The sequence below is a fragment of the Anser brachyrhynchus genome, assembly GCF_964034855.1.
Source record: "Anser brachyrhynchus genome assembly, chromosome: 21".
Lineage (NCBI taxonomy): Eukaryota > Metazoa > Chordata > Aves > Anseriformes > Anatidae > Anser > Anser brachyrhynchus.
This window is the reverse complement of record NC_137714.1, coordinates 9,149,803-9,168,232: the sequence shown is the minus strand read 5'-3', so window position 1 is coordinate 9,168,232 and position 18,430 is coordinate 9,149,803. Positions and strand designations below refer to the sequence as shown.

The 18,430-nt window shown below is 41.2% G+C and overlaps 1 protein-coding gene across 12 annotated transcripts in view; it reads right to left on the bottom strand.

Annotated features, from left to right (window-relative positions):
* The window catches only part of CAMTA1 (calmodulin binding transcription activator 1), a 375,482-nt gene that overhangs the window by 218,364 nt on the left and 138,688 nt on the right, over positions 1-18,430 (bottom strand). For all 12 annotated transcript variants that reach the window (XM_080563929.1, XM_080563940.1, XM_080563939.1 and 9 more), the window contains one exon: positions 10,287-10,422. In XM_080563929.1, coding sequence (XP_080420055.1) covers positions 10,287-10,422 — 136 coding nt within the window. The remainder of the gene's footprint in view (positions 1-10,286; positions 10,423-18,430) is intronic.

Genomic DNA, 18,430 nt, shown 5'->3' with positions numbered 1-18,430 from the left:
CCGTGCTGCCGTGGGCCCGGGGCACCCCGGCACCAGCACAGCCAGCGGCCCCGCAGCCCCCGGGCCTGGCTGGGGGCGGGTGCGTTTTGCAGTTGGCAGGGGGCAACACACCTGGAGCGAAGCGTTAAGAAGGGACCGCGCTGAAATCCCCACGGCTTGGCAACAAGCCTCTCCCACAAACTGGAATATAATTTAAAACGTCTGTAATACAGAAGCCACAGTGCACCGTGAAACTCAGAACGGAAGTAACCAAATGTAAGATGTTAGCATCTGATCACCGAACCTTTAATGCTGTATGTAGTGCAAAGAATTTTACAACAAAATAATGGAGTTCCAGGGCTGGGGGGTCGGGGAGCTTCTCAAAACTGTGCACGCCACATCATCAAACACAACTGGAACAAGCACAAGGTTAGCTTAACGCACACCTGCCCTGCACCTTCCTCAGGAAGGGAATCCTTTCAGAGGCGACCCTCGGAGTCTCCCCAGAGGTCTGCATACTCTAAAACGCTGGTTTTATTTTCATAATAATAGGCAGAAGATAACTAAAGCTCTGCAAAGCTCCCCGGCACTCTGACAATGTGAAGTATTATTTTTAGAACATCAAACCAGATATGTGCTGCCTTTCAGAGGCATGATCCAGAGGAAATGCATTATACATTTAAGGGAAGTGCTCGGGAGTTATTTCAGGTTGTTCAATTTTCTTGCTTTTTGTACCTGCCACGGATTTGAGTCAAAACTGATTTCCCTACGATACACCAGCCTGCTCATTGCCACGAACAGCTCTGTGCGGAACAAGTATGCGTTCACCCCCTCGGATGGCAAGCCCCCCAGCTCACACGCTCTGTCGTGAGGGCAAATGTGCTGCGGAGCTGCAAACGTCGCTCCCGTCGAGACAGGCCCGCTCCCAAAACCTGCTGCTGTCACAGGCCCAGCCACACCATGCGCTTTCGTAAATTCTCAAACGAGGAGAAGCTTAGAGGCTGAAGAAAAGAAACAAACTGTTCCTGATGCTTGTAACCTCTGACAATAAGATGAATACATTTCTTTAGACCACATCTAGCATATTCAGCAATCAAATTCCCAGTTTGTTCTCAACATAGAAGCGTGCAAACTCACATCACCAGCTTCTTCCTTTTTCCCTACAGTATGTGGTGTAGTTGTAGTATCAATTACTCAAACAATTTCAATCCATCCAGACGCTAATGTCATTAGTCCACAGAGATTCTTTTCGAATAATTTACATAGAAACTGCCTTTACATGCTAAATGAAAAATGTTCAGACTTCGGCGAATGGAATTTGAATTACAATCCTACCACATGTGGTTCGGCTTTATTCATGCTATTTATTAAACAAGAAGAAGGGGTGATGCAGTCAATTACAAAGCAATTACCTGAACAGTTATTGCAAACCTGTGCTGTGCAACAATTACCATTCCTTGCACTGAAGAGACAGTTGCCCTTGACTTACTCGAACTTGTCTACATGCCATCTGCCTGTCACCCAAAAAGGGGTCCTGACCTCCACTTATGCTCAACTAAGCCCAAAAGAATCCCTTTCTGTTGCTTCTGGTAGGCTTTGAAAGGCTCTGCACTCAGTGCTATGCTTTCTCTTTCCTTTCTTTCCACAAAATTGCTGCTGAAGGAGAAGACAATACTGGGGGACAAACTCCCTCGACAAGGTAAGTCACTTTCAGAAGCTGAGATGATGCTAAAACTTTGATAGATGTAAACCTTCAAGATGTTTGATGACCGTGAGGTCATCATGACCGTTCTTTCTTTCCATCATGGTGCTTCCCACAGAATATGAGACATTTAACAGACAAGGAAGCTGAAGCTCGCAACAGAAGATAGCTTACCAAATTGCATCATGTATTAACACAACAAAATAATCCCAAATTAAATACACATTTTTTGCCAAATTAATATGTACCCCCACTGTACTGCAGCGTAAGTCCCTGCTTGTCCCACACCCTACTGATAATCACAATCCCCTTTCAGGAATTAAAAGATAACGAAGTCCCAATGTCAGACTGTTTTTCAAATGAGCACCAGAAGCCTCATAGGAGAGTACGTATGGTTTAAGCAGGAGTCCAGGAGACCAAAAGAGATTTGTACTTGAAGTAGCTCCTATTTACGTTCCCTCTTCTATCTCAAGTTAATTATATGTTAGGGTTTAAGCCCATTCAGGATTCCAAGTAACTGTAAAATGAGGCTAACCTGTGTTTCTAAAACCTAGTACAAAACATAAGGATAGTTAAGGCAAATACGTTAAGTCTGCTGTACAAGTACCCACTACTGCTTCAACATTTGCAAACAATGAAGCTACCTCACAATTCATCTTTCACCGAAATTCAGCACACACATGCTCAAACCAAGCATGCAATTCCAAAAGCTCTTGCTTTTTATTTTGCCTCATAACATTTATGCATAAAACTCAGTTGTTGCCACTAACTCTATCCCAGCCAGAACCATGACATGCCACAAACCAAGTTATTTTCAAAAAAGAAAGTTCAATCTGTCACATTATGAAAGTTAGGTTAAAAGCAGATTTAGCAAGATTAAAGATTCCTTATCCCACTCAAATCATACAAAGCCAATGGTGGAAGGAATGAAATACAAAGGGCAAAAGTCCTGAAAATGCAATTTACTCCTTCTATTTCACCCTTTTTTCCTTAATCATATAAAATCAAAACCAAACATGGTTTACAATCTGGTTTGCGTCCAAAACAATGTATGAACTAATTGAGTGTAAGAACTGTTGCTTTGCGTTATCAGTTGTAAATGTAACAATTGTTCTTTCTACCTCGCAGCTCTCTGATTTCTGCTTTTGTTATAATTCAGTCCATTCTCAATATGTCATTGGAAAGACTGTTTGCAGAGGGAATTATAAGAAACAGATTCTTCATCTCTTTGTGAATTTATTTTCATTTCTTTCATTCTGTTCCCTCCATTTAGCAAGTGGCTCCATCTGGAAGCCTCCAAGTAGCCAAATGTACAGGCTAAGTGACTATCCATAAGTGCAACAAGCTTTCACCTGGTAGAAAACATTTACTTATCCTGAAGAAAATGCGATGTAAAAACTGCATTATATTGTCTTGAGATTTAATAATTTTCCCAAAAATATTCATTTATCACTTACAGCAAACCTTTTCTATGAAGCATGCATAAAGAAACAAGAAACAACGTACACACTCCCCAACAGAGAGGCATCTTACCCAGCACAGCCCTTAAGCACATGCTTCCTTTAAGAACGGGGAAAAGCATTTAAGAATGTGCTTACACTTGTCCTTACCTGCAGCTCCTTACCCTCGGCTGCACATCAAGCGCTTTGGAATTTTGACTGAATAGAGATACCGCACACAGACAGAACGTAACGATAAACATGGGCTCAAGGTGCTTCAAGAGAGCTGTGATTAAGATGGTTTTGTGGTGTGCTAGAGCAATGAGAAGTAACACCAAGCCTCCGTCTTCCACTTTCTGACAAAGGCAGCACCCCCCTGCAGAGCACGCAGGGACAGCATCCCCAGGGCTTCAGGAGGAAGAGCGCTTCTCCTCCCATGCGCCGCATGCACAGTTAATTCTTTTGGACCAAAAGCACGTGCAGAACAGCTGTCTTAATCTGCTGGCATTTCGTGCTACCCATTATCTATTTTCTCCTCACACTACCCTGCCCAGAAGTAATAACTCTGCCGACCTGCTTTGTGATCAGTGCGTTTGGGATATTTAAATTCTTAAAGTTCTCACCCAAAGACAAATTTTCTTAGAACATTAAACAGCAATACAGCAGGGGCTTGGCATGGGTTAGTCCATGCAGCAGGTAAAGCCAAATGTTTAAAAACATGTCTCTGAACATCAGCAAACAATTCCTGCACGCGCCTTCCCGCCAGGACACCAACGAGGGCCCGGAGGCTCGCCCCCTCGCTGGGGTGGCTCCGAGCGCTGCCCCCCGGCCACGCAGACCTGGACCTGGCCTCTCCCCACGCACGGTCAGAGCAACGCAGGCGCCGCTGAGCTGCAGCCCGCGGGACCACCGGCAGACTCAGCAGCGCGACGGTAGGTACTGACAAGCTTTCCAGAGATGGAGACCTTCCTACTGTGCAGCTGTGCCTAATGGCATGCACTCCTGTACAAAATGTGTGAAAAAGACAGCAAAGCATTCTGCAAGGTTTAGACTAATTAAACATCATTTCTACACAGCAAGGAAGACTCTATACATCTTTGTCGTCAGCACATCCCCACAACAATCTGCCCAAATAATAATAATAATAAAAAAAACCAAGAATAGTCACATACGACTCTTTTGGGTTTCTTTCCCAGAGGAGTCTTAAAAGACTTAATAACCATCACAGGTTCTATGTGAGACGACAACAATAAATCCTGTCAATAGTCCCACTCAAAAAAATACATAGACACAAGCCGATCACCCTCATCTCAGCAGAATCTTCAGTCCCGAAACAGCGAGATATTGAGAAAGCTTTTATTGATTAAAGTTATAAACCATAAAATAAGCTAAAGCAATTAAAAGATTAGGTATGTTACAGGTTTGTTGCAGAATAAAAGCTGTTCAACACATATAGGGTGCTAGAAGATGCCAAAACCCACAAACATTTGCTGTGAATTTACGTTACTTTAAGTGCATACATTAGGATCCCAATACAGAAAACAAATTATTGATATGTACGTTCCCTTCAGAAGAGGTTCTCAGGTGACTCATTCTGATTTAATGATAATACATATTCCCCTTCAGAAACTGTAAACCAACTCCTTGATTTCCCCAGCACTACCCAGATGCATGAATCATTAAGATGCCAGAATGACCTTAACGGTAGTTTATGCACAAACAAGAGATTATGGAGCAAATGTTAGTTAACCAGAACGGGGAGCTGATGTCTGATGATGCTAAAGCTATTAGGTGAGGAAGGTTGCAGGCAGTCCCAACATGCCTAGCAAGGGAGACCAGAAGTTCTGCTGACCCATCCGTCCCCTGGAGCCCTTCAGCATGAGGGAAGGTGGAGGAGACAGCAGAGCACACATGGCAGATCAGGACAGGGCACCAGTTGTGTCTGGCATGTGGGGAAGAGCAACAGCAGCACCCCTACTGCAGTTTGATTTACCAGGTTGTAGTCCAGCACAAAGCACTCGCCTTGCACTACACGTGTCTTGGTCAACCCCAAAGCAAGCACACCTGCACTGATGTTGTCTCTGCTCAGAGGCCCCTTACATGGGGATAAAGTGTTTTCCTAGCAGAAGTTCTGAGAGTCGAGTTGAGCCATGAATTATGTTAACAAGTTGGAAATCAGAGACGCAAGACCCAAACCGTAGCTGGGGAAATATTCTTATGCTCTGTGCCCTCTAATGAATTATGGGAGATTAACGAAGATTCTGCTTAGAATCATCCGGCAGATGATTTTAAATACTTAAAGTCATCTAAGAAAAAAAAATCTTAATAGCAATGATAAAGAATAGATTTGTCTAAAAACTGTCACTATTCCCAAGCAGTTTTTCTCTTTTGATTTCGGGGCTGTGCTTGTTTGTGTTAATGTATGCACATATCTGTGTAATATTTTCAGAAAGCCTTTCACATTAAACTCTAATTTCTTCTCCAAAGCCATTCTGCAGTATTTTTCTGGAATGCATTAAGCAGCCTGACTGAACAATGTAATCCTAATTAGTTTGCAAACTACACAGCTCACCTCTGAGGGTGAGTAAAGCCCATGTAAATTGAAGTGAATTGGATCAGACTGTCCTAGGAATAGTTTTCAAGATTAGTGCTGCTTGAACGTGTGATCTCAGAAGTTGCTTTCACCCTCCAGTAATAACTTACAAGTAAATTTCACTGACAATAACAAGGAATTGAAAGATATAAAAACATTTTGTGGTTTAATGTTCAATTATGGGTTATTTTACATAATACAGAAAAGCCCATTTGGTCATTTACTAAAAGAAAAAGTCATCTTAACATGCATTCTCAGCTCAGAAGCTGTAAATTATGCTATCATCACCAAGGTTATACAGCCTGTGTAATATCGAGTTTAGGTACATTGCATTTTGAGACCCAAATGCTAAAGAAACCTTTTGTAAAGTTTTGACGGTTATGTTCCAGGGTTTATGTAGTAATTGAATAATCTAAAATTTCCATTCATGTCCTTGTGGACTAATCTGTAATAGTGTTAAGGGACTGTTATGATAATAATTAAATACAAGTCCTGCATGCGAAATTGATATTCTGCATCTCCATCTCCACAAGGGAGTTTCTCTCTTAATAAGATTTAAATCAAGTTATACCTTTTTTTTTTTTTTTTTTAAGGAATTCACAAAGATTATCATATTGTACTGAGATAACATACATCTATATATGAGAGAAAATGGTATTTCAAATATATGAGTTTAGCACATTCATCTTGCTCTCTGATCTCTCCAGTCTTAAATTAGTGGTGTCAGACTAAATCAAAACCGATGAACCAGTCTCACTGATGAGCTGGGACTGCTGCAGGTGGCCCTCATTGTTCAGCTGATAGCACTGTTCCCTCTGCCACACGAGTATGGAAACGAGAGGATGTGCACTTACGAATGCTGCTGCTGCTACAACCATTGATTTTTTTGTAGAGCACTGGATTCATACCAGTTGTTTGGCAAAATTGCATCACAGATAACACTGTTCATGCTCAGACAGCAACTCAGCTGGTGAGTGGTTTGCCTGAAGTCTAAGAAAACCATTTTCTCTAACATCTCTTTAGGCACTGGGATTTGGAAGGAATAAAATTATCTTCAATATAGCATAAAGATCAAGAGCACCCATGCCATCCGTTCAAAACACAGAGGACAAGACGGAATTTACTACAAAAATACAACCTCATTTTAATTTTAGCAGCAGTTTACAACGAATTCATGTGAATGTGCCATTTATAGACAACCGGAAAGATTCATGCATAAGAAAAGGCAAATTCACTAGCTGAAGCAACCATTTGTAAATTCATAGCAGTACCAGTCTGGAATTATGTTACAGCTATTTCAACACACTCCTTACTATTATTTATTAGTTAAAATTTTTAATTATGTGAATTGATTAGGAACATATCACCAGGGATCCTAATTAATTAGAATTTTAAAAAGGATCATGGACTGGAGATTTTTAATAGATTCCATAAAGAATTGCACAAAGATGTATATTAAGGGAAAGGCCAAATTAACTTCTTTCTGGTTTTATCAAGCGTTTTCTAAGAGGACTGTGCACCAGATTAACCAAGTAATGTCCAAAACAGTTATTCATAGTGATGCTAAGCAAGGCAATAGCTTAAGCATTTCAAGCAGTTATCACTTAATGTCTGCTTGATAAGTTTATTCCTCTTTCTAGATTTTCAAGATTTTCTTTACCTTTATCGTCCATGCACACCAAATCCTTTTATATGGTACTGATAAACACCAAGGTCCCCAAGTATCTGGTGAAAACTTGTTTAAAAATACTCTTTTTTTCTTCCTCTTATCCAGAACTTGGAAAGATGTATAAGCCATTATATTCATCAAACTCGGGAAGTAATTAATTATAAAATCTACTAATACAAATGGTGTTTCAGAATTGGCTGGTCAGTAGTTTTATGGGCCAACATGTTTCTCCTTCTTACCTACTAGATGCAACTCTCAAAACTTGATTTGGATACTATCCGTGTTCTTGGCTGTCATCTTTGTATTTTTCCATCAGTATGACTATGATGCCTATTTATCTCCTGGCTGCAAGAATAGCAGAAATGATCTGGCAGTGCCACAAGGCAGACAGTTGTTTCATGCCCTGTTAAACCCTAATATGGTTAACAACAATATCATTCCAACTTTAAAAAGAGCCTTTTTTATTATTTTAAATCTGTTGTCTATGTGTCAAAGTAAAGAACATCACTTCCAATTAGGATGGCATCAGAAACAAAAACATAACTCTACCAATGAAGCAGCATTGTAGAGTGTCCTGATGTACTAATTAAGATGGTTAAAAATACGTAATTCTTTCCAAGCAACACTTAGAGGTCAAGAAAATTACCTTTTTCTACATGGTTCACAACTCAGATCTGTAGTAATTATTTAGATGCAATGCTGTCAGCAGAATGAGATAGCAGGTAGCAAAAAAACATTAGAGCAGGTTGGTAAGAAAATGACCCATGATGCAGTGAGGTGGAGCGAGCCTGAGCTCATCCTACAGGAAAATTCCTACAGCGTTTAGAAAAGATAGGAACACAGTAAACTGTGTTAGACCCAAACTGTTTTTTTATTACCGTGTCCATTTTTGTCTGGCTTTACCTAGAATTAAGTCAAGAAAGCTGAAAGACAAGTGAAGGGGGACATACTCAAAGTACAAGAGAGATTTCTACAATGGATACAACTCTTCTAGCTTCAAATGTATGCTTGAGTTAAATTCCTCATCTTGACCTGAATCTCTATTTGGTTGTTCATGTGAGTTTACATTTTCTCCTGTCTTTCCTTACATAAATCACTACTACTTGAATCATTGCTTCCTTTGGAGGACCTGATACCCTGAGGGAAAAAATGTTAATTTCTTTTCAACATTTAGATTATCAGTCTTGATTTTGATACTCCCCTTAGTGCTACTTAATACACAGATTTATGTAGAAATTTTGTTCCACCAGTTTTGGGCCCCAATAAAAATTCCATTAATCATTCACAGGATAGACTCAGGAACCAGATTCATGCACGGTCATTGTGTTACCTGCTGGGAGACCTGTGAATTCTCCATCCCTTGATATATTCAATTTAAGGTTTGTTACTTTCTAGAAGATAGACTTCAATAAAATAGAAATTATTGGATTCAGTGAAAGACTATTTGAGTTAAATGTGACAGGCACAGACTTTTAAAAAGTCAGGCACTAACGGTTGATCACTCCATCTTTGAAAAAAAGTCAGGAAGTATTTATTTAATAATGTGTATGTATTGTGCTCAATGGACACTGTCCTATAGCTAAATTTTGCAGCACAAGTTTTGGTATTCTGCATTGTTAAAGTTCATGGAAGTTAATTAAATCCAGCTCTGCAAACCCTAAACAAAAACAAAGCACGATTTCTATTATGCTGACTTTTTTGGGGGCTTGTCATAATAAAACATTGTTATTGGATGTAAAAATTATGGAACAAAGTTATGTCTCCCTCGTGTAATATAATGAAATCCATTTAATACTATTTTAAAACCAAAAACCTCATTAAAACAGACAGAATGTAAGGATGACAAATTACCTAGCAGGAAGCGTGAGCATGAAACGTATTCCATGCACTCGACTGTTCAGAATACCACACACTTAATTCAGTAACGCAGCACAGATGTCAAAAAACAGCACAAATCCTGAAGCCACTTTGGGAAGTGTAGGGTACTAAACACCCAGACACAAGAAAGATTAATTCTTTGTGAACTGATGTGAAGATGGGCCTGCAGGGGTGACATCTGAGAGCTTTGCCTACCCATAGCTCAAGCCGAAAGCTAGCGAAACTTCCATCATGGTAGAAGTAGGTGTGAGGAACAGACATCGGAAAAAAGGGCCATGGGGGGTGTTTGCTTCTGCAGAGGCTGCGTTTGACAGCCACGGAAAGTAGGAGCAGCAGGCCATATGTCCCACACGTGTCTTACAGGCCATACGTCTCACAAACAAATTTGGAAGAAGCCAGTCTTCTTCCGAAGGTGTCTGAGGTTTCATATTTTTCGGATCTAAGTGTAATCAAGGCCAATATTTGTGTATTCACCCAGAACTCAACACTAGGTAAGGCTGACTGATACAAGCAACACTCCTGTTACGGTTGGTGACGGTGCAGGTGTAGCATTATCAGACACAGCTTGAGAGAACAGGTCAAACTTTGCCAGTCCTTGAACAATACCAATTACTCTAAAAGCTACAAATTATTCTGTATTATGCCTATATAACTGGGTGCAGCCTCAGATCCACAGCAATGCTCACGTTCTATTAACTACAAAAATCAATATAGCTTATACAAATATATATCCTTTCAACTTCACTATTCATTTTCTGAAATCAGATTATTTCTCAATAACACAGATAAATTCTACTATTAAATGTTTTAACACCCTTCTAGGATTTTGACCCAAAACTCAGTATAAATGTAGGGAATACAGTCCTACTGTCTTGAGAACTAAGCTGGTGGAAGCTTTGCAGTTGAACTTCAACCATCAGAGAATGCAATTCCCTTTGAATAGACAACTTCATGTTAAAAGTATTTGGGGAGCCATTGCTTTTAAGCCCACCTATCATTCAAAAAAGAGCCCCTCCGTTTTCCTACCTCCACTCCTTGGACTTTCAGTTTCATGTGATCCTCTCTGGTGGTTTTCCCATCTTTCCTTTTTTTCCAGCAATATCCATCTTTCCTGTATTTCACCTTCTTCCTATTATATAGGATCATAGAACCATTCTGTGGTCTGAAAATAAGAAACAATTAGGAATTAGATAAAGAAAAAAAACACTTCTAAGAGAATTTATGAAGCAACATACTGCAGACCAGCGAAAGTCTCTACAGAAAAGCATTACTCCGTATTTACCATAAAAAAAATCCACCTTTTGTTGCTGTAAACTGGATTAACTATGTTTTACAATCTGCAAAATTTTACTTGAGAACGTTGTACCTAATGAAGTGTGCCAATGATCGATATATATATATATATATATAAAAAAAAAAAGGAAAAAATAAAGTACAATAGTCTGTGTCTTCACAAGATATATTATGCTTGGGCTCAACTACACACTGAAAATTAGAAGGAAAGAATGGCTAAGGAAAAAAAGGACTTTTTTTGTTTGGACAATCTCCCTTTTTAATCCATCAGTAGGATTAGATAACAAACGCCTCATATGCAGCACCAGAATATGGACGTTGGCTTAATAATGCAACAAATAAAGAGGTAAAGAGAAAAACATTAACTTATACATTGGTTTCACTGTTCATACTCAGATCAATGTTAGACATGGAATAACTTTCTCCTTTTTCAGTATCATCTTGACTTCAAAGATGTATGAAAATATTTTCCTCTTAGAAAGTGCATTGATGCTTTAGAATATCAGTAAAGAAACATTGACATTTGTCCAATATACAGGAGTTAGCATCTTTTTGGTGTACTACTATATTTCACAGAAATGTTTTGCCATATGCTAAGCCAATACACAAAAGGGGCATTTCTGCTGTAATATTAAAAAAAAAAAAATCACTAAAAGGACACCATGCATCACATGCAGACAGCAGTACTGTAGATGCTGCAAAAATTTACAGTGGTACATTAGTCACAGTAATTTGGCTTTAGAACACCAAGAACAGAAAGAAAAACAACAACATTAGAAGCAGAAACAATAAACAACTTTCATAGAAAAGATTTGGCTGGAGACATTTGATAAAGTAAAACTCCTGAGCCTACAGAAACAAAACAAGTTAACAGAGAGAAGCCTTCCCAGAAAAAGAGAGGAAACCCCCAAACAGTACACACTTTGCACTTCTTGTGCATGTCAACTTTTTGAACTTTATCAGCAAGGTGTTTTCAGACAGAGCAAAGTGTTCTCTGGAATTGTTAAAAGCTGCTGAATATTTTTAAGGCCAGCTGTGAGTTTCAGTCTAGCTTCCAGCCAACACAACTAAGCTCTTTAAATAAATAAGCCAAATTAAGTAGTGTCTGTTCATTAATTATTGGCTTGTGATTTCAAAGGCATGCCAAAGGTGTAAAAAATAGTGCCTGGACCAGCTGGAAAGGTATCTTTTTTCCCTTCCCACTTCTGTTTCAAACACTCCAGGCGCTCTGGTATAAGCACCAGTCTTCCGCAGGTACTCTCCCTCCATTTTTCTCTCTCAAAGGCTACTAACAAAATACTCCATTTGAAGACAACTGCCTTCACCAATGTTTATCACACAACAATAGGGCAGTAACACTGATATAAATGCTGTTAATTATAGAGTAACTCACACCAATGTTCTATTAAGTGCATAAAGCCAACTTACTACTGAGGAAATTACAGTTTTCTACCACCATAGGCAAGCTGAAATTACCTAGGATCAACCAATACCCCTCCTTTGTCAAAACAAATACCACCGGCAATCACGGGAACTGCCATAAAAGCCATGCCTGTCCCCAGTCTCTGCATGTCAGTCCCTGTCCTCGCACAGGCGTAAAAGCATGCCCTGCCTCTTTTACTCCCAGTGTTTTCCCTCCAGAGTGCGCTTGCACAGTACGCCAAAATACAAATGTAACAAATGTGTACAAGAAATAGCATAAAGTCTCTTTTAGTATGAAAACAGACTTTCTACTTCCACATACTGTACAGAGCCCCATTCATATACATTTATATATTTATTTCCTTCTTTGGAAGTGGAAGGAGAGACATTTTTATTAAAAATTTACATCATGAATATTAGCAAGAGGCTTTGGTGAAGTATGGGAAGAAGTCTTTCCCGAGGAATGCTTCTATCTTATTATCGCAGCAGAACTGTGCTAAGTTCATAATGCGGTAATGACAGTGTTTTACTTTATTGCATCATTACCGCTGTGCCACAGAAGGGCTCCAGGACGTGTCTGGTCCCTCACTTGCATTCCTATTAGTTCACACATGAGAGAGGCACCAAATTAAGATGGGATGTAATCAGAAACCGGACAAACACCAGAAATCCAGCTCACAAAAAAAAGCTGCTTGTGATCATGTAGAAATCTTCATTCATACTATGCAAATAAAAATACAGTATTTCATTTCAAATACAACCTGTATAATAACAGTCTGTGTGTTCAGCTAGCCAGACAACCACGGTTAGCAGTGGAAAGTGGAGGTTTTTGTATCAGTTGATTTGCAAAATAAAGCAATGCACGAAGCAGTCAAAATCAACCCAAACCATCCACTTCAATGAAGCACCTCAGAGAAGCAGCCTGTGAAACAGGCAGAACTTACAAAATAAATAAATACACAAAATCAAAAAGCACTTCAGATTCCACACCTTCCGGCATGGCTACATTCACAGACAAGTGAGATGTGACATCACCACAGAAATAGTAGATTTTTTCCACACACATGCAAATGTTTCTATCTGTGACCAAAAACCCAAGCGCTATCCAGGACCAGCAACATCGGCACCTCCCCGCCCCTTCCAGAGTTGACTCTCTCTGGGGAGATCAGATGCTGCAATTAATGCCATCATCTGGTATCTCATCTTCTTTTCACCTGAGGTCTTGGACCATTTGTCAAGTCTTCCAGCCTCCCAGCCCTGCTTCTAGGCCTGCAATACTCTCTCCAGGAACTTGCCCTGGGTCTCAGGCAGGCGAAATGGCGTGAGCCGGTGTTTGCACTCCCTTCTCAGACACAGCACGCTGAGGGCTGACAGGGATTCGGGTCTGTGTGGAGCTTAAGCCTCCCACGCAGTGGCAGCACTGCCAGGAGACCTACACACTCACGCTCTGGTTGCTGCATCTGTCGCAGTTCCTTCATGTTCCTTCCCTGCCCTACGCCTCACGTGTAACCGACCAGATGAAAACCAGCACCTTTCCCACTCCTCCTCCTAGCCACTTTGAGCAGAGCAGCACTAAGGACTTCTTGAGGCTGCTGTTGTTCTCCTCTCCTCTGCATCACCCTGAAAATAAACACCTCGGTGCTACTGAAACTCCAGAGTTTATGTGACACAGTGGTGTAGATAGTGTGGGATTAATTCAGTAGAGATATTACATATCTTGTTGCTGTGTTTATTCTAAAAAATTCCAGTCATTTCACATGTCGGCTCAAACTCTCCAAAACATCGAAGATTTCCATTTGTCATAGTGTCAGAAACATGCCATGGCTTACAAGTTACCTGCATTCTTAGGGTAAGTAATGAAAATACCAGCATTGTGGCAGGCCTAATCAGCACTTGGGTGCACGAACTTACCTCCTGTCCAGTCGCGGCACTCATAGCACAGGCATTTTCAGAAAGTGTACACTAGAAAGAGTCTGGCACTGCAGGCATGCTATAGCAGCACCACCAGCTGCTTGTACCCTGCTAACAACGAGTGCTCAGGTGATTTCAGAGGAGCTTCGTGTCTTCCAGCCCCTGCATGTGCGGCCTTCCCCAGGAAGGTGCGGGCGCTGCACGGGGCCGTGCCCGTGGCCTCCTCAGCCCCACGCAGCTCCAGCGGCCTGGCCGTGGAGGTAACACGCTCCTCCATTCGGCCGCTATGCAACTTTCTCAGATTATATGCAGCGCTATCATCATTAAGGCTTTGATTTCTCCTTTGAGCATGCTGATTTGATATGCTGGACTAATGACACGGTAAATCATTATTGTGTTGATTTTTTTTCTAGCTGCTTTGCAAGGTTGCAAAGACGACATCAAGGATATTGATTAAGTATGACAAGTTCTACATGCCCGCTTGGAGGACTTGAAAAATTTTAATGTGCGAGTAAAATGCTCCTAATTTTGTGTTCAGTGCCACAACAGAGCGAGTAGCTGAACAGACCATAAAGCTGAGCTATGCAACCTTGCTGTGATTTTGCAAGGCTGAAATAAGTTTTTTGTTGTTTTATTTCTGTGATAAAAAAGAAAGCAGTAAGAGGTCACTGGAAAACAGTTAACAAGATTTATATGAAATAAAATAAAACACGGTGAAACAAAATCTCTTTAAAATCTCTGGAGCAGTTGTCGATTCTGATAGCAGTGTATCAAGTTGGTTTAATGCTCATAGAAAACAGCTGGTTTTTAAAGATATCTTCATAAAATGAGAGGCAATTTTAACCTGATATACATTGCTACTATATTTCTCTTGCTGTAAGAAAAAAATAGAGAGGGAAGATCTCCTGTGCTTATCTCTCTTGCACAAACACAGCCAAGAGCAATAAATTGACGGTTGCAGCAGGACTCGATCGAGATCTGATAGCTATTTCTAGGACACACAACGAGTATGGCTTGAAAGCCAGATCTCCTCTGAAGGTTTTGCTGGCACACGTAACTTCAGAGATTTCATTCACACCTTTCCATAAGAGGGGGAAGAAGCTGTAAACCTGAGCGCCAACTATCCTGGGACTGTAATTCCTTACCAGTCTACTCCAATTGTGTTTTAAGAAGCCTGCAACTAAAGTAAGGTAGAGTTGTCTGCATGGCATCAGTTACAAAAAGCAATTGTTTTCCTTCGTATTAAACTCCACCTGGAACCACAGCAATAATATGAAGTACTGACACATTAACAGCAATTTACTTTATTTGATTAGCTACTAGTTTGCAGCTACAGAGTGCTCTTTTCATTAATGTAAGACTAAATTGAAAATAATAAAATAGTATTTTAATATTATTGTACGGCAGAAAGCAAGCAGGAATAATCTAAACCAGTGAGAAGCATGTTCCCCCAGCAGTGTTAAACACTGGAGCTGCTGGAGTGGCCAGCCTGTGCCACCCCTTCCTTGTCCCCAGAGCTGGGGATGACCATGGCACAGCCCAGTTTTGCAAGTTTTGCATTGCACGTGACAAAAAACTTGTGGCCATGACACAGCAGCACAATCTCACAGCAGGTGAGATCACCTATATTTGTCATACGTCAAACACCACGTTACTTCACTTATTCCCTCGAGGTGCTTTTCCAGCATAATGTGGAAAGGTCAATAGCATTTTTCCCTCCACTCAGAATATATTTGTTTTCAATGACGCAAGAAGGTTTGTTGCCGTTACAAAACACGCAGCAAATCAAAGGAAAGAAGGGACTGGAAACAGGTGAGCGGAGCAATCCTAACACACAGCTCAGCCCCAGCAAAGAAGGAGACGAGCACTTTGCCTTGCTTGCTCATATTGTAAATTACTGTCCTACAGAGAGGCTGGGGAACACCAACAAGGAAACCTTCGCAACGGCCACCACCGCAACTGCTCAGCGAGCAGCAACGCATGCCCCGTCCTCACATTCACAAAGCCCCCACAGCACCCTGAGACCTGCCGTCCGCGCAGCAGCTGGGCGCTAACGAAGGCAGATGCAGCACTTTCTGTCTTCCAGAAAGCTGCGCAGGAAAGAAAACAAGAGTGAATCCCTGAGCCCAGAAACAAGGGCAGCCAGGCTTTTTGCAGAGACGGTGTAATTATTTCTGGTCCCACTGTGTGGAGCTTGCAGGATAGTGTACTTGCTTACAGACCGAAATAGCACAGAGCATGTGGAGAGTGAAGTCTCAGCTACAACTTTGAATTTCCTTCCTTTTATGAGCCTGTGGCATTTAAAAGCTGCCTGATCTCTTTTTAGGCTTCTTGTTTGTGGCCTGGGGGAAGGAGGGAAAAGGACAGGAAGAATAATTGCAGAGCAGAAAGCCTTTTGTCTTAAGTATTGATGAGATTTGAGATGCTTCCCTCTCTCCTCCTGTTATTTACCACCGTGGCTCTCAGATAAATTGGCACAACAGCGTAAGAGCTATTTTTGCCCAAATTGTTCCTGCTGCAGCCAGGGAAGAGATGCTAAATTGCATTTTCGGACTTATTTTCCAAGCAAACAATCACGCCTTGTTGCTGACGGACCCAATGGGATGGCTGGTGCTCCACCTCCAGGTGGGCACCGTTGGGGCCACAGGGCCCCTGGGACGTCCTATAACAACACGAAGGTGGCGACAGTGCGCTCATCCGAGTGCGGGGCACGAGGCTGCTCCAGGGAATACTTCACAGAAACAGCATTTGGGGTTTGGCACCCGTGGCTCCATACACAGGACCAAGGCTGCCGGAATCTACCTGCGCGTATCTGCTTACAGCTCTGAGTCCTATTTTGAGCAGATTTTTTGTTTGTTCGTTTCTTTTAATAATGCCATTTACTTGAATAGTAATCTAAACCAGTTCATCTTGTCACGAACACGAAATAGATACAAGGAGAGAGAAAAGAGAAAACAAGGTTAAGATATTTTGGTCAGCTGATGCTTCATATCTGTCTCTCTGCTGTGTTCATAAATTAAAGTCCCTGTGGCCTAAGTGACCAAGATGTTCCCTAATCATGTTAATGCAATGTTAATAAGGCTGTTCAATGCAACTAGTTCCCTCTAAATTGTCCATAAAGATTTGGTAAATGTCAGACATATCATTTAATGAAAACTATGTTTTACTGCCTAGAGAGCTCCAGTTGCTGAAAGGGAATTGTAAATATTGTAAAGCTAAAAGAGACTTTTTTTCCCCCCAGGACAACAGAAAAAGAACCCTTCCTCTAGAAGGTCCATGTCTCTAAAGTTGATTTTTTACTGTATCATCTGATATTTATATTTCAATTGCCTGTCAACTTGGATATTTAAAACACGTCAGTTCTTTACAGCAAAAATACCAAATCAAGTCTGGAGTTTCTCACAGCAAAAAGCCAGCAGGCATCAGCAACTCAAAGCTTTCCAGCCCTGAAAATGCTTCTACACAGCATCATCACAGTGAGATGAACATTGCTGCAGTGAGTTTCAGGCCACAGAAGTGGGGTGAAAGGCTGTCTCAGCAAAGCTGGTGAAATCCTCTCTCGGATGGTCCTAACGAGACGGTCAGGCAGCCACTGTACTGCCGCTACGTGCCATCCCTCCGAGCAGGAGTAATGACAGCGGCAATAAAGCAAGGCAAGACCAAACCGGCAGGTAGAGGCAGATGATCTCGGCAGGCAGCCCTAAAACAACTTAATACTACTAGGAAAGATCTGCAGGTTTTTGCCTTTGGATGTCTATCCTTAGAACAACTCTCATGCTGCACATCATGTAAAGTTTCTACCTCTTGCAGAACAGAAAGGGCTGTTCTATTCCTTCTTGAGAAACTCTGTCGAATCCCTTCTCACTCTCAGCTGAGAAGACTGCTGCAGCACAGGCATGGAACAAGGTGGATGGGGAAGGTGGTTCAGGAAAGAGTTATTGTCACAAGAAATATTCTGCAAGATTGAAAAAAACCCATAGCCCAAAATATTCTTCTCAAGTTAATTAAACTAAAGAGAGAGGACTGAGAATACGATACTCATGGGAAATCACATACTGCTCTGAATACACTAAGAAAAATAGTGTGTGGCCAACACAGGCCATTTTAAAATAACACAGAATGTACATAATAACATCTGAAAAGAATGATGCAGTCCCCTAATTCCCTCATCTGGTACTCAGTCAATTTCCTTAAAAGCATCATCTATTTAGTTTATGTCACCGACTTGCTTCACTTTGCTGGAAATCGCCTTCAGTCCATTCCAAACCATACCTAACGGCATCAAAGTCTTCTGAAGCTCATCCGTCAGCAAAGGCCCATTGCCTACAACTTCCCCGCTCGCTTCCTGTTTGGAAGTGAAGAAGGGAAGGAACATGCAGTGTCAGGAATGAAAACCTATGCAGAAGAGATGGTGAATTTGTGAATGGAGAGAAATGCCAGGAGCGAGTGCTCCCAGATGCCTCCCATTCACATTAAAGCAGTGTCATGCAGAAATCCAAGCAGGCATGTTTTTATCTTGTAGATAAGAATCAAACATTCTGGAT